The following is a 27,315-nucleotide window of genomic DNA, read 5'->3' as shown; positions in this document are numbered from 1 at the left end:
TCTGAGGGCTTCTTATAATATTTAAAAACCTTGAATGTCTTGTAAACTCTAAGAAAGGGAAAAAAACTCAGGCTACTGAACGATACGAGCCACGAGAGAGAACCACAACATGTTCTCAGAAGTTCGGTTTAGCAGGGGCGGTGAATTCATAAATTATTTATGGGAGAGCAGGGGAGAGCCCGCTCGCCTCTGACCTCTGACCCCCTCGTAGTGTTGACCACTAAAAACTGATAAGTGAAAAAAATGACAAAATGTATGATTTATCAGTACCACGATTTATTAAATGACGGAATAGGCGGAACTAACATTATTCGTCATTCCTAGTCGGACCACCATTAGAGCTGTTAGCATACTCAGTGACCCCATTTAGAGCGGTTAGCATCACTTTCTACTAGTCCGGGTCAGCTGAACGCGCGAAAAACCAATCACTTTTGTCAATCTCAGGATCAGTGAGGGAGGCTGGTGTCATCCAGGAAATAGACGTTGGAATTGAATACCCCATATCGCTCTAGGCCGCCGAGACTACCACAATAGTTGAAGGTGAGACTCGAGCCAGCACTTGTATCCGTGAGTAATTATGTAGACAATAAGAGGTGAGGAGTAATGCTTGTACGCATCAATAAGACACGTAGTCCAATCAGAATGCTATCGAATGCTTTTACGAGCCCAAACCATCCCACCCTTCACAAGAGCGTTAGCATTAGCAGGGCCGAGCGCGGTGATATATTCAATAGGTACTACAATGGGATATAGCTATACGACTCCACTATAATAATACCGTATATATAATACTATATATATACACAGATGTAGGCGTTTCATCTTCAGACGCCTACCCGTGGCCGGTCCATGATCTGCACGGGTGGGCCCCTGGCATGAAAAGGAGAACCCCCCCGCAGGACTTGATAATGCCCCCCTTGATAACATGGAAAGGTAATTTTAATGAAACCAGCTTGCAATGGATCATGGATCCACCAGGGGGAGCCGTGAAAGCTGCCACACTGGAACAGCTCATGTGAAATAAACGCCTGTAGATTTACAGGTGTCTGATATAGGAGGATATTTGTTAGATCCATATTCAACGGATAGGATCATATTCTGTGCTAATTAAGAGACGTGTAAACCGCGGCAAGACACCGGCCGGTAATTTACAAAAACATCACCATGTTTTTATTTAACAAAATAATGTGTTGTTTAATTCACGTGGCGTAAGTACAAACATCGCTATGGTTTTTTCATCAGGAAATGAAGCCCGGCTCAAACAAACGATTTCAAATCATCATCCTCACGAATCATTTAATGTATCCATATGTTCGCGATTGATATGAATGCCCCTCATTAACATGTCTAATTTGTTCCACAATGAAGTTTATCATCATGAAATTAATATCTTTAGTTTTTATATCACAATACTAGCCGAACTGCTGCACGGTTCTCATACTGTAATCTAATCTTAGCCATCGGCATACACAGAGACATATAGTCACAGTTGTTGATGTATATTGTATTCATTACTGGTCAATATTAGTATTACGATCATCACATTCATTCTATGTTTATAACTGTCAGATGTGTTTTTTTTTTTTTATACAGTACTGAATCACTACTGCTGGTTGCACTCTCTGTGGTGAAGCTGAGTGTGTTTACGTGTGTTCTCAGCTACCTGTTACATATGTGACGCAAAACACATACACTGATCTAATCTTGCCGGTAACTAATGTTGTTATTTTAGTACATATTAACATTAACGATTCATCACATTATGTTGCACTCATATAAATGCAACCGAATCTAAGCCGACTCCGGATGTGATATGCACGCTTGAATAGCGGTGTGCACTCAGCAGAACATCGGAAAAGTGGGAAGAACGCTGCAAGAACAAGAGAGGAAGAAGACGATTGGGTTAGGCGGGTCCCATTTCAGGGTAAGCTAATGAGACCTAGAGTTGCGATCGGTTATTCTCGTCTACTTATGAGGCGAGCCGCAAATGGTCTCAACACAAAGCAACTTGCTAAGGCTAACACAACACACATACACGGCAACGCCCACCCACCAGCACACACTCACTATGGCAGATGCAAGTATCAGCTGAGAGCAGCAGGCATTTTACAACTTGGAGTATATAACCACTATTTTCAATTTGTTGGGATAAAGCGCACACAAATATTACGGTCAAATGTAAACTGTGTGCAGGACAGAAAGCATTGTCCACATCGAATAACAAGCAAGGCGATCTCCTGAAGTCGCCAAAGACCCCACCGTCTCAACCACGGCAGTGACCCAGATGGAGCAACACCATCTAAAACAGCCAAAAAAGATTTTTTAAATCGCCACATGTCACCCAGAGTCAACTAAACAGATTGATTGCTGAAAATAGTTTGTTTTCTTCGTGTTCAGTTTGACCGTTTATTTTATTATATCTAATTGTTACGCCAAAAGAGTGTAGTTCTTGTTTAATTGTTACACTGCCAAAATAGGTGTAGTTGTTGTTAATGTGTACACTGTGGTGATTGACATTATCCCCACGGATCTATGGTTGGGGTATTGTTCTGCACGGACATTTTAGTGAACCGGACTCCTGTTTCCGCCGGTCTTCGCTCCTGGGCATGAAGTTGTTTACAATGGTTTTCAGATGCTAAATAAAAGTCTAGCTTGTACCTTTGATACCCCGCCTCGGACTCCCATCTCTCGGCACCACAACACTGCCAAAAGAGTGTAGTTGTTTTTAATTTCATATTGCACTACTTAGAACTTGATTGTTGAGGCCACAATAAAGATGCCTGCTTTATTGTTATTGCACAGATTACAGGTACTGAGACAATGAAATGCAGTTTAGCTTCTAACGGTGTCAACAAGCAGTAAAGTGAAAAGTAATGTACACAATCTACAGAATAAAATATAGAATTAATTGAATTAATGAATAAACAGTGAGGGGTATGAATACACTAGATATACACAGCAGCCTGTGAGCAGTATTAACAGTGTGTATGAATATGCTAAGATATATAAAGTATGAAACGGGACAAACATCATATGTGTACATATATGCCAACCTTTCCAAATCCAAAAGAGGTAGGTTTACGCGTGGCAAATGTGCACGCCCAAATTGGGTAATCAGAAGAAATGGAACCCCAGTAATCACATGTATAAACTATGTATTTAAAATATATTGCATAATTTTATGCATTTTTCAGAAAAAGTGGTAGTTTGCTAAACAGTGACATCAACGACATGTCTGGTCTGTAAAATGCCCGAAAAGTAAAAGAATGGGAGATAAATATCCCAAAGTCTCCATATTTTATTATATTTTTTAATGTGTTTCTGGTCCTCTTTCATTTGAGACAGTGTAGATGAGAATGTGTCAGGATGTAGAACTCTTGTGTGAACATTGGATAAAGCCAGGTTCATATTCTTGTTTCATGTTGTTGACATATTAGAGTCAAAGGTTTGCACAGAGCGAAATATCTTTGTGTTGCGCCATAAATCAGAAAATACTGCATTAAAAAAGTCATTTCCTGCATTTTTATACTGATAAAGTGTGATATAAATAATGTACAGGCTTTCAGATTGCTGTAGTTCACTAAACACATTAACGACATGTTTGGTGTTGAAAATGTCAGAAAAAGTGAAAGAATGGGAGATAAATATCCCCAAATCTCAAAATTGCATTATATTTTGTGTGTGTTTGTGGTCATCTTTCAGTTGAGACACTGTAGGATGCTTCCGGAAAAGACCAAACACTGGATGTCTTTCAGTCGCCAACATGTGTTTTCGAGACACTGATATTAACGGGGAAATCCTGCAGGACTCAAATGCCTCGTCGGGGGTAACGCTGCCTTTCCCGCAGCGTCACCCCCGGTCTGCAGGTTGTTTCTCTTTCAGAAACACAGAGGACTACTGTTTGTATTATGCGATCACGCTGCAAACGATGTCCACCAAAAGTCGAATCCAGTGTCTATGGAGTGTCATTTTTATTTTTTATAGTTTGGGAAGATTGAAAATTGGTAGGAAAAGCCAGCTAAGTCGGTAGGCGGTAGAAACATGTAAAAAGCGGTAGACTACCGCCCAAATCGGTAGGGTTGGCATGTAGTATAGTATAAAATATATGGATATTAATTTCATGATAAAAATTGTGGAACAATGATGAAAAGTGTGAATGGAAGTGGCGACGTAAAACTAACACAAAACAACAACAAACTTTTGCCGAGCCAATGGAGAGTTTCATCAGCAGCGGGTACAAACCACCAAGGAGCGCTCAGCTCGAGATACCAGCGAGTCGAGAGAGTGAATTATATCTGCATTTTCTCTTTTGAGAAGCCCCCACCCCCCATGTTGCAAACTCTTTGTTTAAAGCTAATTGGCCATCGGAATGTGTGGAGTAAGTCTCCCAAGGGGGATGCTCACATTCCACAGCTCCCCCCCCTCCTGTGATCTCCCAACACCCCAGTCTGTAGGTTTGTGTTCGCTGCAGCATGTCTGTTAGGCCCCGCCCCCCGCACACAGAGAGACACAGGGAGATCGCTCTTCTGGAGTGAAGAGAGCGGAAATAATGATATTGCAAGTTAGAAACGTAAGATGCATTTTGACAGACAAGATGGCCAGTCCGCCACTGCACCCAGCCCAGCCCACGTAAACTGTCAACGGGGGGAGCCTCGCTGCTGGGGGAACGGTGGACCTAGTGTCCCGACCGGAGTGGGAATAATAATAATAATAATAATCCATGCATTTTATCCATTAATTTCCCCAACATTGTGGTAAAAAAAACACACGTTTAATCCATGTTGGTGTACTACAACTACAAAAAGCATCGATTTGTTTTCTGATCAGGAAATGCAGACCGGCTCAAACAAACGATTTTTAAATCATCTTCCTCACGATCATTTAATGTATCATATGTTCGCCGAATTGACATGAAAGCACTAATAAATGTAGTTTCATCCACTTGAGTTTACAACTACAAAAATAATCGATTTGTTTTTATATCACATCCTACGGGAGGAAATTCAGCAGCTCTCACTACCGATTTTTAATCCTAATTTAATCATCATCTTCACCACGATCATTTATGTTTATGTTCCCCCGACATGAAAGCACTGACAAATATGAATATACTGTATTCAAATTATTGATATTTATCGGAACGGTATCGCACCTTCTTTTTTAAACTGACGGTTCGAGATGACTAGTAGCCCAATATTTCATTGCACAACAGTTGTTGGGATGCTGTCACAGGCTCTTTAAAAGGGCTTGGTTTGTCCGTCATATTCACCAAGCTGCCCTTTAATGCCCATGGATGTTGTGTCAACGTGTACAATTCCCATTCTCTTGGGGGGGCTCATCTTACTTCCTGCATGTGAATGTACTTGAATATCTCAGCTGACAGTGAACCGGGGGACAGAGATCGCAGCAAAGATTAGGAGCAACACCGAGGATCAGACGGAGCTTATCGCTGACTCGGGCTCTCGCACTCCGAGCGTGACCCAGGGGAATTGATAATGACATGGATGGGTACAGTTACTACAGTATATTGTTCAAGTGCTATTGAGGGTTTTCCCTTTCCTGTAGGGTGTTTTTTAGTTTTTTGTGTATGTTAATGGTCTGCAAAAGCTGAAAAAAGTTGTTACTCTCCCACACACCCCTCCCTCCGCCGGAAACGCCTCGAATGGACTCCTTTGTTTACTTCTTGAGCATAATGAGATGACTGTGTTACACTTGCACATCTATTGGCCAACGCTCCAGCCCATAGTACGTAAAAGGCTAAGGGGCTGGACTCAAAGCGGTTGACCAATCACAACAGAACCGGCCAGCTAACCAATCAGAGCAGACTGGGCTCTGGTTTCAGACAGAGGGGGGAAAGAGGTGCTGCAGCACAGGCAGTATGAGAAAAATAAAGAAATGTTTTTAACGTGTGTGTGTGTCAGTAAAACCTTTTTCTTAAATGACATATATATACATGTAATACTCTTATTACAGGTTAGTCCTGCTTTCCATTTTCTTTTCTTTTCTTTTTTAACAAGGGCAAAAGTATTCGCTTCAAAATAAACTTTAAAGAACCAAAAATAAAAACACTTGTTTTGCATAACTGGCACATTTCCGATCCTATATATTAATCTCCTGAAATATGAGTGCATTCATTAATTAAACGTTTCCATCACAGCTTGTCAAGGTGGATCTTTAATGTTTTACTTTTTATACAGCTGCTAGATATTTTAATTGATATACATCAATGTTTAATAGTTGGTTAATATTTTGTTAAAGCTCATAACATAGATCTATAAAGTAACTGAAGCTGTCAAATATATAAAACAGCAACACATTGAAAAACTCAATGATTTCAAAAGTGTTCATCACTACAGCACAGTATGTACATTCCACAACTGAAACTGAATGACTGTGTACAATACAAAGAACTGTTTGTAAGAGTAGAATTAGAAGTGTGGTGAGGAAGATGGAGGCTTGTTGAGCACAGGGTCTCGTCCCTCAAGAGTTTCACTGAGGCTTTTATAATCCTGGTTGCCGTCAGCAGCTCTTTTTTCAAAGCAACCTCTTTATAACTGCACAGTTCTGCCACTTTAAATTATTATCATTATCATATTTTATTCTTAAGAGTCTGTACCTACTTTTTCTATATTGCTATTTCTTTTTAACATTTGTTTTATTTATTTTTTATTTCATAATTATTGTTTTAACATATTTTAAAATAAAATATGTATTTCTCTACAGTTTATTCCCTGTAATCGAGATTGCTTTTTTATTTTTATTTGAATAATAGTGTTATTAAAATAGCTCCTACTATAGGTATATTGTTTTTTTTTAAATAGCTTTTATATATTTGTAACTTGATATGAACCACATAAAACAAAGCGAAGTCCTCTTCTTGGCAATAAACCTGATTCTGACCATTACTATGTGACACATGCCACCTAGTGGCCACCAGGGAAGTGTGCACTCTACAAAAACACAATGGATGTATAACTTTACTCTCCTCTGCATACCACTCTGATGCTCCAAATAAGTTAAAGTGCAACTTCCAGGTTAAAGACACCTGTGAATAAATGCGTAGGAAAATGATGAATACACTAGATTTTCAAAAAAATATACATAATATACACAACAGTGACATCTGGCGTCGTTTTTGTAAGACATTACTTACGCATCAAAAAAGCCTCCCCACGTGACCTCCAGCGTGTGACGTAACAAAGGGGAAACAATGGGGTGTGTAACGTATTAATAAACATGGATCCCAATGCTAGTTTCGACACAGAAGACACAGAAGAAGTTGAACATGAATATTCGAATGCATATGACGGACCACAACCTTGTAATTATGAGCCTGCTAGGCGTCCAAGAGACCAGGAGCAGCCAAGGATTAGAAGAAATAACGGCCATCGGAGAGAAATTGAGCTGTGGTGTGAGGAGAACCAGTGGAGAACTGGGCAGCTATCTTGGTGAGTGACCGGCGTTAGCTACAGAATGTTAGCTAACGTCACATCACAACATTGTGAAGTTAGCTATCATATATCAGGCTATAACTAAAGTAGCATTGATAATATAGTAACGTTACTGGCAGGACTGTTGATACTGATCCATAACAGAAACTAATGCGCAAGTATCAGCCGTATCTCGCGTTACCTAATGCAAATCAACACTACCTTACGGTGCTGTACCGGAGGGGAGAGAGAGAGCAGGGAAGGAGGGGGGGGAGAGAGATGTAATACGGTTTCCTGATAAACGTGTGTCCTGACAGGCTGGTATTTGTGCAACCTGCACAAACACAATACTGCACCATGATTACAAATGGTGAAATACAATGTAAAACTACAGAAAAATACCAGCTCACTAAAACACAACCGCTCAACTCAACGCAACTACTAACTATTCTCGCGGTCAGAGAGCGGAGATGTGTCCCCTTTGTGATGTAATATGACGCGTTTGACGTATGACCTTAAAAAAAAGCCGTTTTTAAGAGCAGAGCTCAAAACTGCTCCTTTCCCTCTGAAAACCTGCAAGTTGGCCTTTAAGAATAGGCATTGGCTGGAAATGCTTTTAGGGCCTCGTCTGATATTTTCACTTCCTATCAGACTTGATTATGTATCATTTGTAGTATCCGACGAGAATATTTCATAAAGAGTCGTGGCTGTGTGTACCTGTGGCGCCTAGAGGATGTCCTTTAGAGATGAGCCCACCGCTGGGGTTGACCACAAACTTGCCTCCATAAGTGTTGTCCCCTCTGTCAATCAGCTCCCCGGCTTTACCTGCAAAGATCATGAAGAAACAATGAGATGATACAGGAAATCTACAGTACATTGGATTGTTCTCCCCTACAATTTTATAATATTGTATTCAAGCAGTGAGACAGGCTGCCAGTCTGTGGTCTCACCCTCTGGACACAGCCCCAGAGCCTCATATGTGATGAGCTCATTGGCTGAGAAGCAGTCGTGCAGCTCCACCACATCCACGTCACTGGGCTTCAGACCGGCAGCTTCATAACACTTATCAGCAGCCACCCGAGACATGTCATACCCCACCTGATCAGAACCCAGAAAGAGGCATGTTTAGGAACTCATTTCCTTAGTCTTAAAGTTCATTTCATTTCAAACCTTTATTTAATCAGATTGGTCCCTTGAGATCATAGATCTCTTTTTCAAGGGAGACCTGCAGCATATAGGTTCCACATGAAACATAAAACAATAAAGGACATCATACATTATATTTACAGGATACATTTACATAGTTATAGACATTTACAAGTGCCCATAGTATCAACGAGCATTTCATTTAGCCTAGCTTTAAAAACATGCAGAGGAATGAGATTGCTCAGTTTCAATTCTTGCTGAAGATTGTTCCAAGCAAGTGGAGCTGCGCACATAAAAGCTGTCTTACCTAAGACAGTCCTTGGTCTTGGCACATCTAACAATACTACATCATGCGATCTCAGACAATAGCTGCTTGCAACTCTCTGTGTTATCAGAGAGCAGATATAATACGGGAGTTTACCCAACAAAGCTTTATAAATAAACGTGTACCAATGACTGAGCCTACTTACAACCAGCCCTTTGAGTGCAACCATAATTCTAATGTGGCCGGCGATGAAATTAAGTTTGACACTCCTGCTGTAGTGTATCATGTCATTTGTATTAGTGAAGAGTGATTCTTGGCTGTAACATACAGAGATGGTCTTTCTCATGACATCATTCAGACACTTTGTTTACATCATCATTATTTCTCACCATCTTAATGCAGCTGTTTTCTTCAAACGTGGAGGCGAGGTCAGTCACCATCTCCTGGGCAACGATCTCCACCGCCTGCTTCTCCAGACGGTGTTTCCTGACGAAGTCCTCGCTGGCCAGAACTGCTGCTCCAGCTCCATCTGATGTAGGGCTGGAGAGCAGGAGGGGAAACAGTTATCATCAGTAACTCTGAACTTTGATTCAATCAAATCAATGACTACTTTGCTGACATAGTTACACTAAGCATTGGTGAACGGTAACTACAAAATTACTCAAGTACTTCACTTTTCAATTCCTATGACTTTATACTTCTAATCCATAACAATTCAGAGGCAAATATTGTACTGTTTAATCCACTAAATGTATTATACGGCTTTAGTTATTTTGAAACAAATATATTATAATTGATCCCTCAAGGAAATTCATAATCTAGGCTGTAATTTATATATATAAAGTGTTATATATAGTTAGTTGTTCTTTACCAGCCGCAACACTAAAGTGAAAAATCTATTAATGCATCAATAAATATAATAAAATAATCTATATTGTTCTCAAATTGGCTGGTGCGGAATGAGAACTTTCACATTTTTAACTTTAAATACATGTTGATGAAACTTATACTTTTTTTAATTTTGAAAGCAGGATTTGTTCTTGTAACAGAGTATTATATAACTTGGTATTAATGTTTTCACTAAAGTAAAGGAAGTGAATACTTTGTACTCCACTGCAATTTCGGCAGGGTTATCATTGATGTTCTTAAGATGGCTCTACATGTAAAGGAGGTTCTTACCAACACTGCAGCAGAGTGAGGAAGTCAAACACCTTCCTGGAGTTAAGCACCTGCTCCAAACTGTACTCTTCCTGGAACTGGGAATACCTGCAAGCATGTAGACACACATATTCACACATAAACATAAAAAAAGGATACATTAAAACAATTATTACGTTTTTTTGGGATGCACAGGAACATCTGCAAGTAAAGCGACATGTGCCGATGAGAGTAGCCAATCTGTTTTGCTGGGTCATGTGATTTAGTACTGTAGAGGTACTTTTACATTTGAATTTGAAGTCAGTTTGTTTTGTTGCATCTGCTTACACTTCTTATTTACTCATTTTATTTATAAAAATGTTCAAACAGTTATCTTCTATAGCGTACTCATAGTTATTCTGTCCATATTATACTATCTTTATTTCTAATGGCTCTATAGTGTATTTCATTTCAATACTGTTAATAGTGTGTATACCAATGAAGGCTGTTCATACTGTATACACTTATAAATACTTATATTCTTACTATGTTGTACTAGACATCACTCTACTGCTTATTTTGCACTTCTGGTGAGATGCTTACATTTTTATGTTTCGATGTTATACATTTCCCCGGGATTAATAAAGGAATTCTGATTTTGATGCTATTTGTATTGAGTTTTTCTCACTGTGCAAATTGAATATAATCTAATGAAATATGTATTTGTATCATAAAGAAAACGCAGGTTTAATACATAATGAGGGACAACGAGAAAGTCCCCACTGACTGTTGGTACATAACATTTTTCTCATTGAGTAGGTCATTGTAAAAGTTAAGTAATTTCCAGTTGATGTCATGAAGTTCTGAGAGGCAGTTTATATTTTTTATAAGTAATAATTATTTGTTTTCCTGGCATAAAAGGGGACAATATATATATATATATATATATATATAATATCGATATCGGCTGAGAAACTTGGTGCATCCCTATTTCTTTTTAAATCTCAGTCTTACGGGTTGTTGGTGGAGTGCTTGTGGTTTTTCCAGGCGATTTTGGCAAAGTGTTCCGGTTTTGTGCCTGGAAGAGATTCAAACACAGATATTAAAGGTCCCATTTCTACTGATCATAATTCCGTTGTTGATGTCTACTAAAATAGATTTATATTGTGCAATTTTCCAAAATCACATTGGTTTCTCATACAGCATCTCTGTATAGTATGTGGAGCTCCTGCCTCCCTATAAGCCCAGTGGCCATCTGCGAGACAGCGAGACACAGCGAAACCCAGCCCGAAATCAGCCCGAATACACGCACACACCCGCAGCCTGGCTGGGAGTTTGTGTGTGTGCTCACACACAGACTCACAGCCTCGCCGCGTCCCGCCGTCTCAGGGAGGAGAAATCGGCGGAGCTGCAGCTGAGAAAAAATTGAGTGTGTGTGTTTGAGGAAGTACCCAGGAAGAAAAAGAGAAATCTCCAACGAGGCGTTCTGGGGCAGCATAGACAGGTATTTTCTGTGTTAGAGTTTTACTCGCTACAGGGTGTACTTTGAGGGTTTGTGACCCTGCAGACCGTTTACGTGCAGAAAAACCTTCATAACACACAAGGGGACAGGTAATAACCAGAAAAGCATGACATGGGACCTTGAACTCTATATGATAAAGGAAAATAACAACCATGATGCAACATGCAACAATCCAACACTTGTACTTGTAACACCCTGTCAGCTCACTCTTTATCTAACACACACGTAGCATGTACCGTATTTCTCCATGTGCTCTCTGCCAGCGTTTCCGAACATCTGCGGTGCTCCTGGAGCGGCCACCATCCCGTAGCGGTTGATCATCACCTCCATGTGCTTGTCCATGGGATTGGTCCTGTCCATAAACTAGAAAAGAGGTACATTTTACACGCCGTAAAAAAGACATCTTAAAGGGGGAAATTAGGGTTTATTAAGGCTAGTTTCTATTGAGACTCAAACAACCGGGGGGAACCAAAATCTTGAGCTACCTGAAACACAATTGTGTCAAAAAACCATACACCATAAACATCTGGCTGTACTGGCATGTGACATAAAATAAATTGATTTATCGACCAACTGTTCAGCCATTTTGTTTTAGATATTTGCTTTAAAAAAAGCTTTGACTTTTTATTAAATCTACCCCTTCTTCTCCATTGTAGTTGTAATTAAATCATTAGTAAGAAGCAGTTAATGGAACCTCATAAAAGAAGGTAGAAGTTCATTAATCTTTATTTCTGGGATGCAGCCACACTACACTGTTGTGTCTGCAGTGATCTGCTTTTGAATGTTTATCATTGTCCCTCTCAGGACAAGTGTAACCCACACTGATATTCCGTCATTTTAGCAAGTCAGACCATCAACAAACACATTTAGTTTCATACCTTAGAAGACAAAGAGCCCCTTTCCATCTTCTCAAACCCGAGGGCCAGAGCACAGTCAGCAAGACCTGCAACAGGAGATGAGAAGTGCTTAAAGAGAGGATTTTACAGCTTCACTTAAATAATAGATGACGGAATTAAAGGGGCCCTATTATGCTCATTTTCCGGTTCATATTAGTATGTAGTGTCTCTACTGTGACATGTCTCCATGCTTTTATGTTCAAAAAGTTCTTTATTTTTTCTCGTACTGCCTGTGCTGCAGCCCCTCTTTTCACCCTCTGTCTGAAACCAGAGCCCAGTCTGCTCCGAATGGTTAGCTGGCTCTGTTGTGATTGGTCAACCACTTAAAGATGTCCCGCCCCTTAGCCTTTCACGTACAATGTGTTTTAGCGCCTGCCAATAGAAGCGTGAGTGTTACAATGTTATGTCACTATATTACCAAAGTAAAGTTAAGTCCAATGGAGGTGTTTCAGGCAGGGGGGCAGTTTGTTTTGGATTTTAGCCTTTGCACACCATTTACATGCACAAAAACCTATAATACACTACAGGAAAGGGAGAACCTCAAAAAGCATAATAGGGCCTCCTTAATGTATTGTCTCTCATTTCTTTTTTCTGTTGTGAAAATGTGTTATTATTAGAAACCAATAAACCCAACCTTGAGCTCTTACAGCCATAGAATTTGGGAGGTTTTTCCCTTTTTATTTTAGACTCACCCCCCCGGACGAGCTGGCGGGCCATGTAGAGGGCGGTGGAGCCGGTGGAGCAGTTATTGTTCACGTTGATGATGGGGATCCCGGTGAGGCCCAGGCTGTGGTAAATGGCCCTCTGCCCACAGGTGGAGTCCCCTGAGGGAATGAAGGAGGCAAGATATGTAATTAGATCATGACAAACCCATTGTTTTTCTTCCAGGACCAGAAACACCTTCCCTTGTGGTTAAAGATTAAAACGTTCATTTGTCACATTCTCATTGGCTACAGTGTATTTCGGCAACAGAAATCTTAAGACCCAGGCTCCTCCAAACGATACTGCATACAATAAACCGAAGAAATAAAAGCAAATAAAAAATTGTGCAAGAAGAAATACAAATAAATTGTAAGAAATTAAATTAAAATATAGTACAATATTTGTATATCATAATATTTGTTTTTAACCAGGGTTGAACGACGTGCAGATTTTTTTTTTTTACCATAGACGTATCCTACACAGGCCTGTTCAATGGCAGAATATGGGACTCCTGCATCTGCTAGAGCCTTTTGACCTGGAACAGGATGTGGACATACAGTTGTAAAAACACTTTGTCCCATGTTAAGCAACAAGATACATTTCACAGATATCCAGAAATGTTATCTTTCGATGGGCTGAACAAGGTCCATATTCTGAAGATTAGCACCTGCTTCTTTAGCCATGTCCGGGTAATCAAAGTCGCCACGGGCTCCAGGCTTGTCAAACTGCAGCAAAACACAGAAAAGTATGACAAACGCTAAATGTTAATCAACATTAGCAATCACATATTTTCCTGTTCTTCATTAAAGAAAAACATTCTTCTTCATTGGCAAACATTTAACTGTATTGTCAGCTAACCATTAGATCAGACTAAACCTCAGACAGTCAATGGGATTAAGCTTTACTTTTAAGGCCATTATGATTTGCTTTTCAAGATGAAACAATAAATCGATTGACAGAAAAAGAAAAAAGAACGATTTTGTTGACAAATATGATCTTGTTCCAACATCTTTACTGCTAATTGTCATATCACTTTGAAATCAAGGACAACAATTATTTGTAATTCAATTTCATCTTATAATACTTGTTTGTAAAGATGTATTTGTGCATATATTTTAAATTATAATCAATATAAAGAAATAATACTACTAAACAAATATTTATCTCATCAAGCAGTTGCAAACAAATAAGATAAATATTGTTTGTATTCACTTTAGAGAGACAGGGGCATCAGATTTGTATGTAATGACAGCATTTTACCAATTGAAGCATCACTTTGAAAATTCTTCATTAAAAACGTTTCATAACACACAAGTTGTGTCATTGTGATAAACATAATAACTATAACTAAGATAATCCAATCATTTCAAATAGGTTGCGTTACGTACAAATAAGTTAAAAAAAATCCCCAATCATAATGTCTCAACACCGTAATGTGTTATTTATGTCACTTTCTTTTGTAAATTACTGCCACAAATTTTATCCATGGTTGTGAACAGTTTTTCTTCATTTGGATTATTTTACTAATCTAGTTTTTAGTCTACTAGTTTTTGTAATTTTAATTTTTGTAAGATGTCAACTATTAATTTTTATTTTATCTATACTGTATTTGCACCTTTCAATGGTATTGACTGAACATAAGTGCCTTAAAGGTTTGTAAAGGACTTAAATGATTAATAAAGTTTATAAAAAATAAATAAAATAAAATATTTGAGTAGGTTTTGATGCCTTTATTTTTTACCTTCAACTAGTACAATTTGAAGTGCATTACTTTTAATTGTAACAGAGTATTTGTACACTGTAGTATTTCTAATTTTACTTAATCTGAGTACTTCTCCCATCTCTGCTTTGAGCAGCTAAAGCTCTGGGGGAGCAGCTCCTCATGTTAGCAGCCTGCAGCAGCGATGACCCTTAGCACAGTTTGTCACTCTGTTGGCCATGAACTATGGACTCACAGTCTAGGCATAAGATACAGAGTTTATTATATGTTGAAGCTAACATAGCTAGCTGCTTTGTACTTTATTGACACTTATAAACAGTTCATTACACTATGGCCTGCAGGGTAATTTCAACAAAACAGGCGTTTAATGCACAGAAAACTGTTGTCAGCCCACAATGCTAGCCTCAAGTCTTCACTAGGGTCCTACGTGTTGTCTTGCGAAGTAGGACAGCATAAATGTTAAATAATATTACCTTCGTCATGCCCACACCGATGACAAACACCCTGTTATTGCCTCGTTGTGCCATAGTTGCTTTATTTCGACAGCTAGTCTACACCTTGTCCACACACAGACAGAGAGGTCTGTGGACAGCACACAACATTAGCACTGACATAATACAACTGATTCAACTGTAGAGCAAAGATCCTCTGTACGCAAGATGATGCTTCACTCGGTAGGAATATTTAGCTATACTAAATACAAAAATATTTTTACATTTCCACAAACTGATGCAGGATAAGATTACTAGAGATATACATGATTTACTTAACAACCCTTATTTATTCCATAGTCACTTAAACATATTATTATGCCAGGCTACATGATTTTGCTTTAAAACAGTAAGGCATATTGTATCCGTATAATTTTGAGGGGTGTGGCGCAGTGGATAGAGCCTTGGTGTTGGGATCAGGGGGTCACAGGTTTTCAAACCCCACTGCAGTCAGCATGTCATTGTGTCCCTGAGGTACTTCACCCCAAATTGCTCCTGTGGGGATTGCCCACAGTATTGAGTATGTAAGTCGCTTTGGATAAAAGCGTCTAACAAGTAACATGTAATGTATCCTACGATATGGTATAGTATGGTAGGCAACAACAACAAAAAAAGTTGGACTACCTAAAAGGTTAAGCTTAATTGATACTTACTTGGGTACTTAGAATAGCAACAAACCTGCAGGTACATTTGTACAAATAACTAAGCCATACTATTCTGAGTTTGTATCTTCAGTCTCTCGCATGATGGCTGCTGGAAGTGTTTCTTGAAATACAGTTTGAGTTTTAATTGTCCCAACTTTTTTTTATTTTGCCAAATCACATAAAGGAGAATGGGATCTGCTTTGTTACAATCCTTTCCCAGCCACTTTACGTTGATTAACATTTCTGGACAGCTCACGGTACCATGAAATACTGACAGAGTGAGAGCTCTTTCATTTCTTCTCCTTGGTTTTTTCAAGATTCAAAGTTGTATTGCCATATAAATTATGTACACAACTACGGTGTAGTTATGTAATCCATGAACAACTTAGATCGCATGTTCCTCAACAGTGCAATTTACAAGAAATAAAAACAAATATATAAAAAACATATAACAAACAAATAAAATACAAATAGTGCAACCTCAGGTGTTATATAGTTGTATGGCCTGTGGGATGAAGCTGTCTCTGGATCTGGTGGTTTTAGACCCGATGCTGCGGTACCGCCTGCCAGACGGCAGCAGGCTGAACAGTTTGTGGCTGGGGTGATGGGGGTCTTTGTAATCCTGAGGGCTTTCATCCTGAGCCGCTGGGAGTAAAGGTCCTCCATGGATGGCAGCTCCGTCCTGGTGATGTGCTGTGCAGTTTTCACCACCCTCTGTAAAGCCTTACGATTGAGGGCGGTGCAGCTGCCGTACCAGGCCGAGGGGCTCCAGTATTGAGGATCAGGGTGGAGGATGTGATGTTTCCCACCCTGCACAGCCTGGGGTCTGTCCGTCAGGTAGATCAGGCGCAGGTTAACAATCATTTTCTGTTCTTTTTTATCAGCTCAAGTCGTGCATTTTCACAACTTGGGATGTAAATCAATCATTTTGATCAGTCTTCATTTAAAGACATTTCAGTTTCTACAGCCTTTTTATGATGTTCTGGGCTTTTTTTGTGTCTTGTATATTGGTATTGGTTTAATACACCTACTGATATTTAAACGTGACACTCACATTTGCAAAGAAAAAGCTTAACTCAAAATGTACACCTTTCATTTTTACTGAGGCAGTGAAAAAAAACATTGATTAATCCAAAATGTGTATGGACACGCTGTGGTATCATTCCACAGCCTTTAATGTTCATCATCAATCCAACCTCAGCATATGAAGCATCCTTGATGCTAGCAATTGGCCTGGGGATATTTGGCTGTAGTGTTCAAACTCCCCCTCTGAGGCTTCGCGCATGATGACATCAACACTTGATGAACTGATGTGTGACTTCATATATTCCCACCGACTCGTTGACTCTCTCATCATAGTCTGTCCAGTCCTGAAATTCACAGAAGTATTTTAAAAGTAGCAGGGATGAAAGAGGCCTTCACAATCTGTAAATACAGTTGGCAATATTAAAAGTAATTTTCAGACAGAAGCAGGAGTGGAAATACATGAAAGACTCAGTAACTAAATAAGTACTGAAAGATATCCATCAATGCAGTGCCGTGGTTAAAATGTAGTTTTAAGACTAATATTCTCTTAGAATAAACAAAATCGACAATCACTGAGGAACGCGTTGTTCCCTCTGCACTTACTTTTTCTAGCAGGTTGACTTCCAGAAACGTTGTTCCAGACTCTGCCCCCTGTGCTGCGAAGCCAGCCTGGAGTGGGTTTCATGGAAATCAAGAATTGAGTCACATGACATTAGTTCAGTTCATGGATTTTGTGACCTTAACATGACTGTTTTTAAATGCCATTTTCTGAATGTCTTTCAATCTTTGTAAAGCACTTTGAATTGCCTTGTGTTGAAAGGTGCTATATAAATAAACTTGCCTTGCCTTGCCTAAGTAAACTCTCTGACTCTGGAAACATATCCTTTTCTTTCCCAAAGCAAATATGTTGACATAGCAGAGAGCATGAATGAGTATCTAATAACATTATTCCATTTCAACCAATTTAGGTTGCATATTGCATATTACCAGGGCCAATTAAACAGGTGTCAATAAGCAAACAATGATGGAGTTTTGGGGTCCTGACATTGTGTATGCTAACTCACTGTCATGGACACTTGAATGTAACTTTATTGAAGGGATAGTCCAGATGTTTTGAAGTGGGGTTACTTATCATAGTCAATGTATTTCCTACAATACATAGCAGTCAGGACTTCCTCTGTAAATAGAAAAAGACTGGAGTTATACTGCTGTGGATCAAGGCGGTTGAAGTGTGCTACCCCTTTACCTTGCTGTCAGATATCCCTTTCCAATGGGGAACTCAAACCATTATTTCCATCTAAGGTTTCGCCAAATCCACCGACTCCATTGACAAAAACAGTCATTTGACCTTGCATAACACAAGGGAACCTGGTCTACCGCTGCTTCAATCAGTGAGTTTGTGTCTGTGACTTTGTTGAATCTAAAAGTAGCATAATTACAGAAATAAACAACTAATGGATGCAAGTGAAAGCAATCTAAAACATTTAAATATAGCGTACATTTAAACTCGTATTGATATTTTTTTAGGTGACCCTTCCTTTTAGTTGTTTATTTTTTGCTGCTGCTTCTGTCAACAGCAGTATGTCGCTTGGCTTCCATACTATAACTGGTTATGTACGGGGACATTATACCACCAAACCTCAAAAGATCTGAACTATCCCTTTTATCTTATTGGTAATCTGTGCTTGTTTTCTTCTGTGAAAATGTGTCTTACTTGAGGTTGGAAGTCAATGGGCTCCAGACCTCGACATTCAAACTGCACCATCGTCTTGAATCTTTCACTGTTTTCTTCCTTTAGCCCAGCAAACAAAAGAAGAAAACCACACAGCTGAAAGAAAAAGCACTCACCAATGTATGTGACAAATGTCCTGCATGTGAATAGAGTAATGATATGATCTTAAGGAGTGACTTTACTTTAAGAACTGCAGAAATGAAAACAAAAGGTTACAAAACTTACAGAAAAAAAGGGATTGGTTCAAAATGTAGCTTGTCTTAAAACAGAAGGCAGGTACCCATAGGAACATGGAAACAGGGTTTGCTTGTAATCCTTCTGCCTTTTTACAGATTTTTTTATTTGAGAATGTTCCCGCTAAGACGTCTAATAACTGCCATAATCCTGCTGTTGCATTGTGTATTTATACCCGAAGTGTCTCCCTAAATAGGTATTCATGCTAAATAAAAGACAATCGCACTGAAAATTATCAAGTGAACTCTCCATAAAAGCAATGTTCTAAAGTCGGACCTATAGTGTATTTTGGGAGTTTTTTCAAAGTAAAAGCATGAGATGTTTGCTTACATTATATGGTGTGATTGTATCTCCAAGGATATCTGTAAGGAAAGGAAACAGTTTACAAGTTATACTTCCACCAGAGATTTTACGTCAGAAAAAAGATATGTCACATGGGGTGTGAGTTTTTCATACCAATTGAATTTTCCCTGGAACAGAGTTTACATTTCTGCACCATACTGGCACTGCCTCTTCCTCCTTTTAGTGGCACACTCTCCTGAGGAATAACAAAAAAAACAGGTTGAATATGTGTGAAAAGTTTGCCACACTAAAGGTTAACAAATATACTTACCACTTGGGTTATATACTGCCATTTATCTGGGATCTCTCCGCAGTTTCCACACTTCAGCTGTAACACATACTGTACTGGTTAGTAGTGAATAGTGACAACAAAACTAAATAAACATTTGCCATGTAAATGCATTCCCATATTTAGTTGTCACGTAGGGTAAAAATTCAATGCGTTTACAAAAAGCAGGATAAAGTGTACAACATTCGCGAAAACAGAGAGGAAAATAAAATACTTAACCCTCTATGGCATACTGCCCTCAGGCAACAAACCACTTTTTTCAACCTCACACTGGCCCTCCAAATATTTTTATTTTTTTTAAAATACACAATGTCACCTGACATGCTGGTGTTCAATAAAATGAGGGAATTATATGGGTGTGGCATTTTGTCTGGGGGTGGAGCAGTCCTTTCTGCAAGCAAAGCTGCAGGGGACTCAGGGCCACCACTTGGTAAGATACATTTCACTTAACATATTAGAAATGTAGACAACTTAAAATAAGAAATACATGTATGTGCATGAATATGTAAAGAAGTATATTTGATTTTTTAAATATACTAAAATCTTATTATGTATTTATTAATTAGCTAAAACTATGTTTTTTTGTTCGTTGCCTCAGGGCAACACTGAGCCACTTGACCACTTTTTTCCAGGCAATATCATACAAGTGTGCTCGGATGTAAAATGATAAACCTAATCAATGTTTTTACTTTACCATCTACTGATATTTACAGGAAATGGACACTAAAACATGTTATGGGCAGAAGGGACATGATCAGGCTGTTAGGGCTATTCCGTCTGACAGTGAGGACAGTGAAGCTGAAGGTCAAGATTGGGTTAGGCGCGCGCACACACACACACACACACACACACACACACACACACACACACACACACACACACACACACACACACACACACACACACACACACACACACACACACACACACACACACACACACACACACCCTTTTGAATTCATACAGAGTTGTTTTTTCTATTTCTTCTGAATTGTAGAAATCCTTGGTGTTTCAATAACCTCGTAGCACATTGTTGCCCTGAGGCAACAAACCAACCCCTGGTTGAGGGGTGTGGGGGGGTCACATTTTATAATTGATATAATATCAGGGACCCCTAAGCTCCTAAAACACATGGTGAAACATTTTTTCCTCCCAAAATAAAAAGTCATGCCATAGAAGGTTAATAATACTATACTAAAGTCTTAAGTGAAGTAGCATGCTAGCTTGATAGCCATCCTACCTTTAGAAACCACCGGAAGTCGTCGCACAATGGTTTCACATTGGTGACATTCTCCAAAGTGGCTTTGAACTGGAGTCCAAATTTCTGTAATGAGAGACAAATAGTTTGAAATTCACCAATATTAGCTCAATTGTTTAATTGTTTAAATCTGAAGCATGCTACGGTGACACATACCACCATCTTGGATCTCCCCTACTGCCGTCTTCAGGTACCCCTCGTAAATTCTGGCTTCTGAGTAAAAAAGGAACGAGTTTATTTTTTGATGGTGTTGGCTTTTGGGATGAATACATGACAAAGTAGTGAGTGAAAATAGTAACGTGTCGACGGCTGTTTTGTTCTAGAAGTTGAGTAGCATAGCGTTGAAAAAGAATATAGAAAACGTTCACCGTTCTTACATTACGTGCAATTTATTTATTTTTATTAGAATAACTTATTTGTAATTTAATACCACATACAGTACGTCAACCATCAGTTTTTGCTAAGTCTAGCTTGTCGGGTATTGTTTTCTGGTTGTTTTTAGTTATATGAGACGATAACATTAGACTGTATATGGACGATAACCAACATCCAAATCCTCACATATCCGTCAGCACTTAAAGGGACCTTTACTCTATTAGCATATTGCGCCCTCTAGTGGACACTGACGCTCAATTACTTACTTATTGCTGTCGATTGCAACATACCGTATTTCAATATGATTTCAATAAGAATGTTCCTTTGTTCGCATGTACACCAGTGATGCGTTCACACGCATCTGATACAAAATAATCCCACGTTTCAGACAAGGAAATTCGGCTGCATCAGTTTATTGAACACCAAGCAATCTGTCACAATTCATAAAAAAAAAACGTGACGATGCAACAGCCATACTGTACAAATCTCATGGTACAAATCAGTCATTCAATTACACCATACACAACAAATACAGCACATGGAATACAAAATTGATTCAACAGTTTTTATTTATTTATTGTATCTTTAACTTAAAGAATGGAAACTGGCCCCTACTGTGGATACTTCCTGTACATATTAACCTGAGGCAATGCGGTAGGTCTTGGTGGTTAATGGCCATACACTGGGGGAAACTAATATAGCTGTGGCACCGAACACCTTTGTCTGGCATTTTAATATCATGATGGTATTCCTAACCGGAGTATATATTTCATATCATAATCTTGCGGGCTTTTTTTTGGCCATGTGATAGCTAGAAAAACCAGCAAAAAAATAGGGACTTCATAGAGGAATTCACATATCTACATTTTTGTAATAATTAATTTAATCTCACTCTCAAAATAAGTGTTTGTTTGCTTTCTTTTTATTGGGATATATATCAATATTTTAATTAAGAGTGTAACAATACCCGCAACACTAGACTGGGTTGATACAGTAGTCAGCTGATCCTTCCAGCCTTAGGCTTCATTGGTCTGGTGGTCACATTAATCCACACATGAGAATCAGTACTAAACAAATCCTGTAGTGTGTAGTCAGTGATGGACACTTTGTAGTAAACAGACCTCTTGAATAACACATCTTTAACACTGAAGAAAAGGGTTTGAAAGACACCCATAGATTGTCAGTACAAATACACATTGCAATCCTGGTTTTCTTCAACTCTTCTTCAAATCCTTATCGTTTGGAACACACCCAAACATTTATCAGACTCCCGCTGGCATTACGGCTTCAAGTTTTATCAGTCATTACAAAAAAAAAAAGGGGTTCCCCTCTTTTATTCATTAGCGGCATGAAACTCCATGGAGCAGCAGGGATACATAAAAAAACAAAAAGCAACCTGGGAGGAAAAATGCATGAGGTCATTTAAACCCATCACAACTTGTTTTAAACCTCCTGAAAAAATGATCAACAATTACAATGAAGGTAACCAATAACATGAGTAGTCATTATTATAATAATAATAATAATAATAATAATAATAATAATAATAATAATAATAAAAGGCATTTCATTTCTTTTTGCATTTCTTTTTTTTCCTCTCTTAAATACAGTGATGCCGACAGGCATTATTTACAGGCAGCTCCCACACCCCTCTCCGCCCCGTGAGAGAGGTGCCACGAGGTCAATGAGGCCGGCTGCTGGACTCCGAGGTCCTCCGCTGACGGGGGGCAACGTGGCCGTTCGTGCAGCCGTTGTGGCGCTTGCTTGGTCCGCCGTTCATAATGTCTTGGATGTGCTGTACTATCAAGTTGATGGCGACTGCAGGGAATGAGGAAGAGAGAGAAGGTTAGAAATCTTGGAAAATGTCCTCAACCGATTCATCACAATGGACAGTTATAAAGAATATATCAAAATGGATGCAGAAATAAGTATGCAACCAACTAGCTGACAGTTTGGTCAGAGACCTGGGATTTATGGTAATGCAGTGATGATGTATTTTTGTAGGGCGGCCTGGAAGTAAGCATCGCTACCTTGACACAAAGAGGGATTTTTTAAATGTTTTCCCCAAATATAGCAGAAATTAAAGCCTCTTGAAAACTCACGATTACAATACTGGCACGTTCAGTTCAGCAGGATAATCTGCACATATTAATGCCACGGTTATGATATTGAAGTGTTAATGCAATCGCCATAAGTAAATAGCTTGCTTAAGGCTATATACAAACTGCACTACACTTGTTAGCAAGTCCCGTTTGAAGACGCGTAAAAACGTCAGCCATTCTCGAGTCAGGTATTTTCTGACGTATTTTATGCTGTAGAATAAATTGTAAATTTTCCCTTGATATGAGGAAAGTCGGAAGTTCTAAATCGCCAACTCATTTCCGGGTTTAAGGACTCATTCCTGCACCACTCTGTAGCAGCTAATGTAGCCTCCAAATCACCAGATTTACCCCATCATTTTTAAAGTAGTCTTTAAACACAACTGATGTTTATTTAACTCTACACGGTTGTAAACTGACTTTGATGTGCTAAATCTGTGGAAATCTTCTTATCCACCAATAGGAGCCTGATCAACAAGAAGGCAGTCTATGTACTGTAGAATACAAATCCATACCAAGGTTATCTGCTCCTCGTGGAATAATGACATCTGCATACTTCTTTGTCTGTGAGAAATAGAGAAAGAGAAAACACATGTTTTTAACAGTTGTATACTGCACAACGGAAGACTGACATTTGGGAGTCATTTATTCATCAACAAGTAGTTGTTCATTAATTACTCAAAATATATACAAACATTTTTGATAGAATTCGTAAAGAATCGGGACACTTGAATTATATGTATTTAAGCAATCAGTGCTCCCCGGTGGACTAACAACGTATTTTGACATTTTCTTAATTACCTCAAATACATCTTTGGCTTTTCTGTGCTGTCATTTCTTGTTTTACATGGGATGAAATACATTAAAACCAACATAAAACGTGAAGCTAATATTGGTTAGTAATGTTTGGCATCCCAGTGTATCAGTGAGGCTCTACTTCAAAAACTAAAGGCGCTTGTAAGGCCGGCACATCACTTACTGGTAAACAGAACTCCTCAAAGGCCGGTTTCACAAAAGTGATGTACTGAGCTAGCACCTGCTCCAGCTCCCTGCCACGCTCACTGATGTCTCGGAGAACTGAAACAGAGAATATCACACACAAATATGAATACAAGCCATTCAATGCAATAACTGAAAAGGAAGCAGGTGCTCTTCTCAAAACTACACACCTCTGCGAGAGAGCCGTGTGTCTGGATCCGTGTCGACAAACAGCTTCATCTGGAACAGATCTCTGATCTCCTGAGAGTAGAACATGAGGATGCCCTCGAACAGCACCACATCAGCTGGGTACACCGTGATGAACTCCTCTTTCCTGGAACAATACAAACATGGAAGAGATTCCCTCATGTCCGTCAGCGACTACACTTAGACAGGTGCCAATTTTAACCGATTACACGTTCAAGTTACATATTTACCCCACTGGTATAATAATTGAAGCGTTAATGCAATCGCCATAAGTAAATAGCTAGCGTAAGGCTATATACAAACAACATGATGGTTGCATGACTTCACGTCAGCAACACTAAGCTAAAGGTGTCTAATGTTCAGCGTGATTCATTTTAGTAGTCTTATTTAAGCTTTTGTTAGCCACAGACCTTATTTCAATTCAAAACAAGGGACGTCAGTAGTGCTAAAGGCCAACTAATTCCCGGGTTTTAAATACAACACACACCACAGTTATTCAGGAGCCATTTCTTGTATATCTCCTGTGAGGTGCTTACCTGGAATGATGAACAAAGTCATACAATGGGATCTGGACCGTCTCCCCCTGCAGGATCTTCCTGAGTGTTTGCATTATGAGCTCACTGTCAAAGGCATCTGAGAAAAAAGAAAAGACAAACTATCAGCTTGGATGTTCATATGGTCATATTACTTAGTCCTAGTTAAACCGGCCTTGTGTGCGCCTATGGACATGTGCGACCCCGCGCTGCATGTTTAGTAAGCAATGAATCCATTTCCTGTAACAGGTGTTGGGTTCTGTCTGTGAGCCGTACAGCAGCTGTCTCGGAGAAAGGCCTGCTGACTGTTGGGATTTAAAACCAGCTGAGAAAGGAAGCAGGAGCGGGAGGGGGCAAAGTTGGGCACCAAAAATGGAGTCAGTGCAACTGCCAAATAAAACGCTAGAATAAATGCTGCTGAACACAAGCCCAATTGCTTGTATGAATAAGCAATTAAATGTCACTGTAGCCTCATTTTCTTTTAAAACGTTATGCTTAAACAGCCTCAGCTGTTACTTATTGCACAAATGATTGCATTTACATACGAAACTAATTTGGTAGAAGTCTGAAAATGTCAATACTTAACCCACTTTCCGTATCTGGTCTCAAATTGTTTAAAAAGTACTTGAGGCAACTGCAAACTGTGATAAGGAGAGCAAACATGTGCATGCTGCGGTCCGGTGGAGGTGATATACTCTAGAGAAGTGCATTAGCTGCTTCACCATATCCAGTGTGGGCATACCTGGGTGATCGAAGTTGAACTGGCCCTTCAGTGCCTTTGCCTTCTGCTCTGGGGTCAGCACCTTGTAGAAGCTGTCCTGGCTGAGGATGGCCACCTGCCTCTGGTGATGGTCGATCTTGTTCTGGCCCAGCAGCTCCATGATCTTCTCACATACTGACGACTGCGGAAACAGATAACAATAAGTGACCACCCCATGTTTGGCCCGGCTGACCTACACAACTAAATGCATCTCATACCCAGTGCTGACTGGGCAGATCCACGGGGCTCTGCTGTCTTTGTCTCAGTTAAAATACAATGAATTTGGACGCAGCCACTTTAGAGCTGAATGGTTGTTTTATTTGCAACATTTCACAGGACGTGGCATCAAAGGGTCAATTCTCTGACTGATAATCAGTCCATATTAGGGCTGAACGATATACCGTGTCATGGCGATAACCGCGATATGCGAATGAGCGATATTCACACCGCAGGGACATGCGGTTTTATTCATTTAAAAAAAAAATGCTAACGCACTTTAGCACAGAATTCAAAATAAAGATACCCTTATTACTTATCGAAACTGCACATACAATATATCCGATTAAAGCTGAGACTCCACAGATTATTTAAGTATAGTATCATCACTAAGCGATCCGATCTCGCGACAGGGGAAGCAAACACAGACATCACAACACGTACCTTTACGGAGCTTTTATGGGAGATCGTCTAACCGTAGCTGTCAATCTGATCAAAAGACGTGTTCAATGGCATTAAAACGAGAAAAAACGCGGCTGAATCGGTTGATCAATAGGTTAATAATGTATCTGGCTTTGAAGCAATTGTTTATAATCCATAATTCCATTTTTATGTAAAAATCGGAGCACAAAAGTTATAGCGTATGCAGCTTCCGGTTTTGGCTACGCCCGGAAGTAAACTTCTTCGGTTCCTTCGTCAAAAACCAATGCAAATTCTCCATAGGATTTTGGAAAATAGCTCGAAATAAGGTCTGTGGTTGACACACATTTAAGAGAAGGATCACGTTTTGTTCAGCCGGATAATCTCCACATGTCAACCCTACTTTTATAATTTTTGAATCATAAATCTAGTCGCCAGAAGCAAAATGCTAACGTTATGCTATAAACCAGGGGTGGGGAACCTTTTTCCTCTCAAGGGCCATTTCAATTTTTTCAACATCCTCCGAGGGCCGTACAAATTATTGACCTCTGCTTAAAATACCTGAGACTGCCAAGGCACACNCAGGGGTGGGGAACCTTTTTCCTCTCAAGGGCCATTTCAATTTTTTCAACATCCTCCGAGGGCCGTACAAATTATTGACCTCTGCTTAAAAATACTAAAATCACAGCCCATTCATTTCGCCTTTCTTTCATGCTGTGCAAAGAAACAGCAACCTCTGAATCCAGATATCTCACCATGACTCTTGCATGCATGTACGTGCACGGTTGTGGCATGACCACCAAAACAGAAAGATATGGACACAAGATGTGTGCAAATGTATTTAGTATCCTATCCATGTGAACATGATTTAAGTGTGGGGGGGGGACCGAACC

The 27,315-nt window shown here is 39.4% G+C and overlaps 3 protein-coding genes across 3 annotated transcripts in view; all 3 read right to left on the bottom strand.

The window, feature by feature from the left end:
- Window positions 1-15,765, bottom strand: part of scp2a (sterol carrier protein 2a) — a 31,928-nt gene extending 16,163 nt beyond the window's left edge. Inside the window, exons 1-11 of the mRNA XM_010776077.1 lie at window positions 15,292-15,765; window positions 13,766-13,823; window positions 13,562-13,633; window positions 13,089-13,220; window positions 12,379-12,443; window positions 11,737-11,863; window positions 10,993-11,056; window positions 10,021-10,107; window positions 9,231-9,381; window positions 8,381-8,528; window positions 8,148-8,255 (exon numbers count right to left, since the gene is read on the bottom strand). Coding sequence (XP_010774379.1) covers window positions 8,148-8,255; window positions 8,381-8,528; window positions 9,231-9,381; window positions 10,021-10,107; window positions 10,993-11,056; window positions 11,737-11,863; window positions 12,379-12,443; window positions 13,089-13,220; window positions 13,562-13,633; window positions 13,766-13,823; window positions 15,292-15,345 — 1,066 coding nt within the window. The 5' untranslated portion in view covers window positions 15,346-15,765. The remainder of the gene's footprint in view (window positions 1-8,147; window positions 8,256-8,380; window positions 8,529-9,230; window positions 9,382-10,020; window positions 10,108-10,992; window positions 11,057-11,736; window positions 11,864-12,378; window positions 12,444-13,088; window positions 13,221-13,561; window positions 13,634-13,765; window positions 13,824-15,291) is intronic.
- Window positions 15,766-16,267: 502 nt separating this feature from the next.
- On the bottom strand, window positions 16,268-21,062 carry czib (CXXC motif containing zinc binding protein). Its single transcript, XM_010776076.1, has 8 exons — window positions 20,991-21,062; window positions 20,817-20,900; window positions 19,559-19,615; window positions 19,402-19,483; window positions 19,276-19,307; window positions 18,694-18,771; window positions 17,583-17,648; window positions 16,268-17,323 (listed from the first exon to the last, which is right to left on the bottom strand). Exons 1-8 carry the CDS (start codon window positions 20,994-20,996, stop codon window positions 17,246-17,248), a joined length of 483 nt encoding a protein of 160 aa, XP_010774378.1. The 5' UTR covers window positions 20,997-21,062; the 3' UTR covers window positions 16,268-17,245.
- Window positions 21,063-21,606: 544 nt separating this feature from the next.
- uck2b (uridine-cytidine kinase 2b) lies at window positions 21,607-27,195 on the bottom strand. Its single transcript, XM_010776081.1, has 7 exons — window positions 27,178-27,195; window positions 25,769-25,928; window positions 25,030-25,126; window positions 24,478-24,620; window positions 24,288-24,385; window positions 23,824-23,872; window positions 21,607-23,027 (listed from the first exon to the last, which is right to left on the bottom strand). The coding sequence occupies exons 1-7, from the start codon at window positions 27,193-27,195 to the stop codon at window positions 22,891-22,893; spliced, it is 702 nt and encodes a 233-aa protein (XP_010774383.1). The 3' UTR covers window positions 21,607-22,890.
- Window positions 27,196-27,315: the final 120 nt, after the last annotated feature.

This window comes from Notothenia coriiceps, unplaced genomic scaffold, assembly GCF_000735185.1.
Source record: "Notothenia coriiceps isolate Sejong01 unplaced genomic scaffold, NC01 NC01_scaffold00016688, whole genome shotgun sequence".
Lineage (NCBI taxonomy): Eukaryota > Metazoa > Chordata > Actinopteri > Perciformes > Nototheniidae > Notothenia > Notothenia coriiceps.
Note: the sequence above shows the minus strand (reverse complement) of the source record. Positions and strands in the feature narration are given on the sequence as shown.

What these genes read in the sequence shown, in the direction of transcription:
- czib (XM_010776076.1), bottom strand. An exon ending in ACTTCCGGTGGTTTCTAAAG is followed by an intron (nt 19,616 to 20,816) that starts GTAGGATGGCTA and finishes TATGTGTTACAG; the next exon opens with CTGAAGTGTGGAAACTGCGG. An exon ending in TTCCAGGGAAAATTCAATTG is followed by an intron (nt 19,308 to 19,401) that starts GTATGAAAAACT and finishes CTTTCCTTACAG; the next exon opens with ATATCCTTGGAGATACAATC.
- uck2b (XM_010776081.1), bottom strand. An exon ending in CACACGGCTCTCTCGCAGAG is followed by an intron (nt 24,386 to 24,477) that starts GTGTGTAGTTTT and finishes TCTCTGTTTCAG; the next exon opens with TTCTCCGAGACATCAGTGAG. An exon ending in TTGAGGAGTTCTGTTTACCA is followed by an intron (nt 23,873 to 24,287) that starts GTAAGTGATGTG and finishes TATTTCTCACAG; the next exon opens with ACAAAGAAGTATGCAGATGT.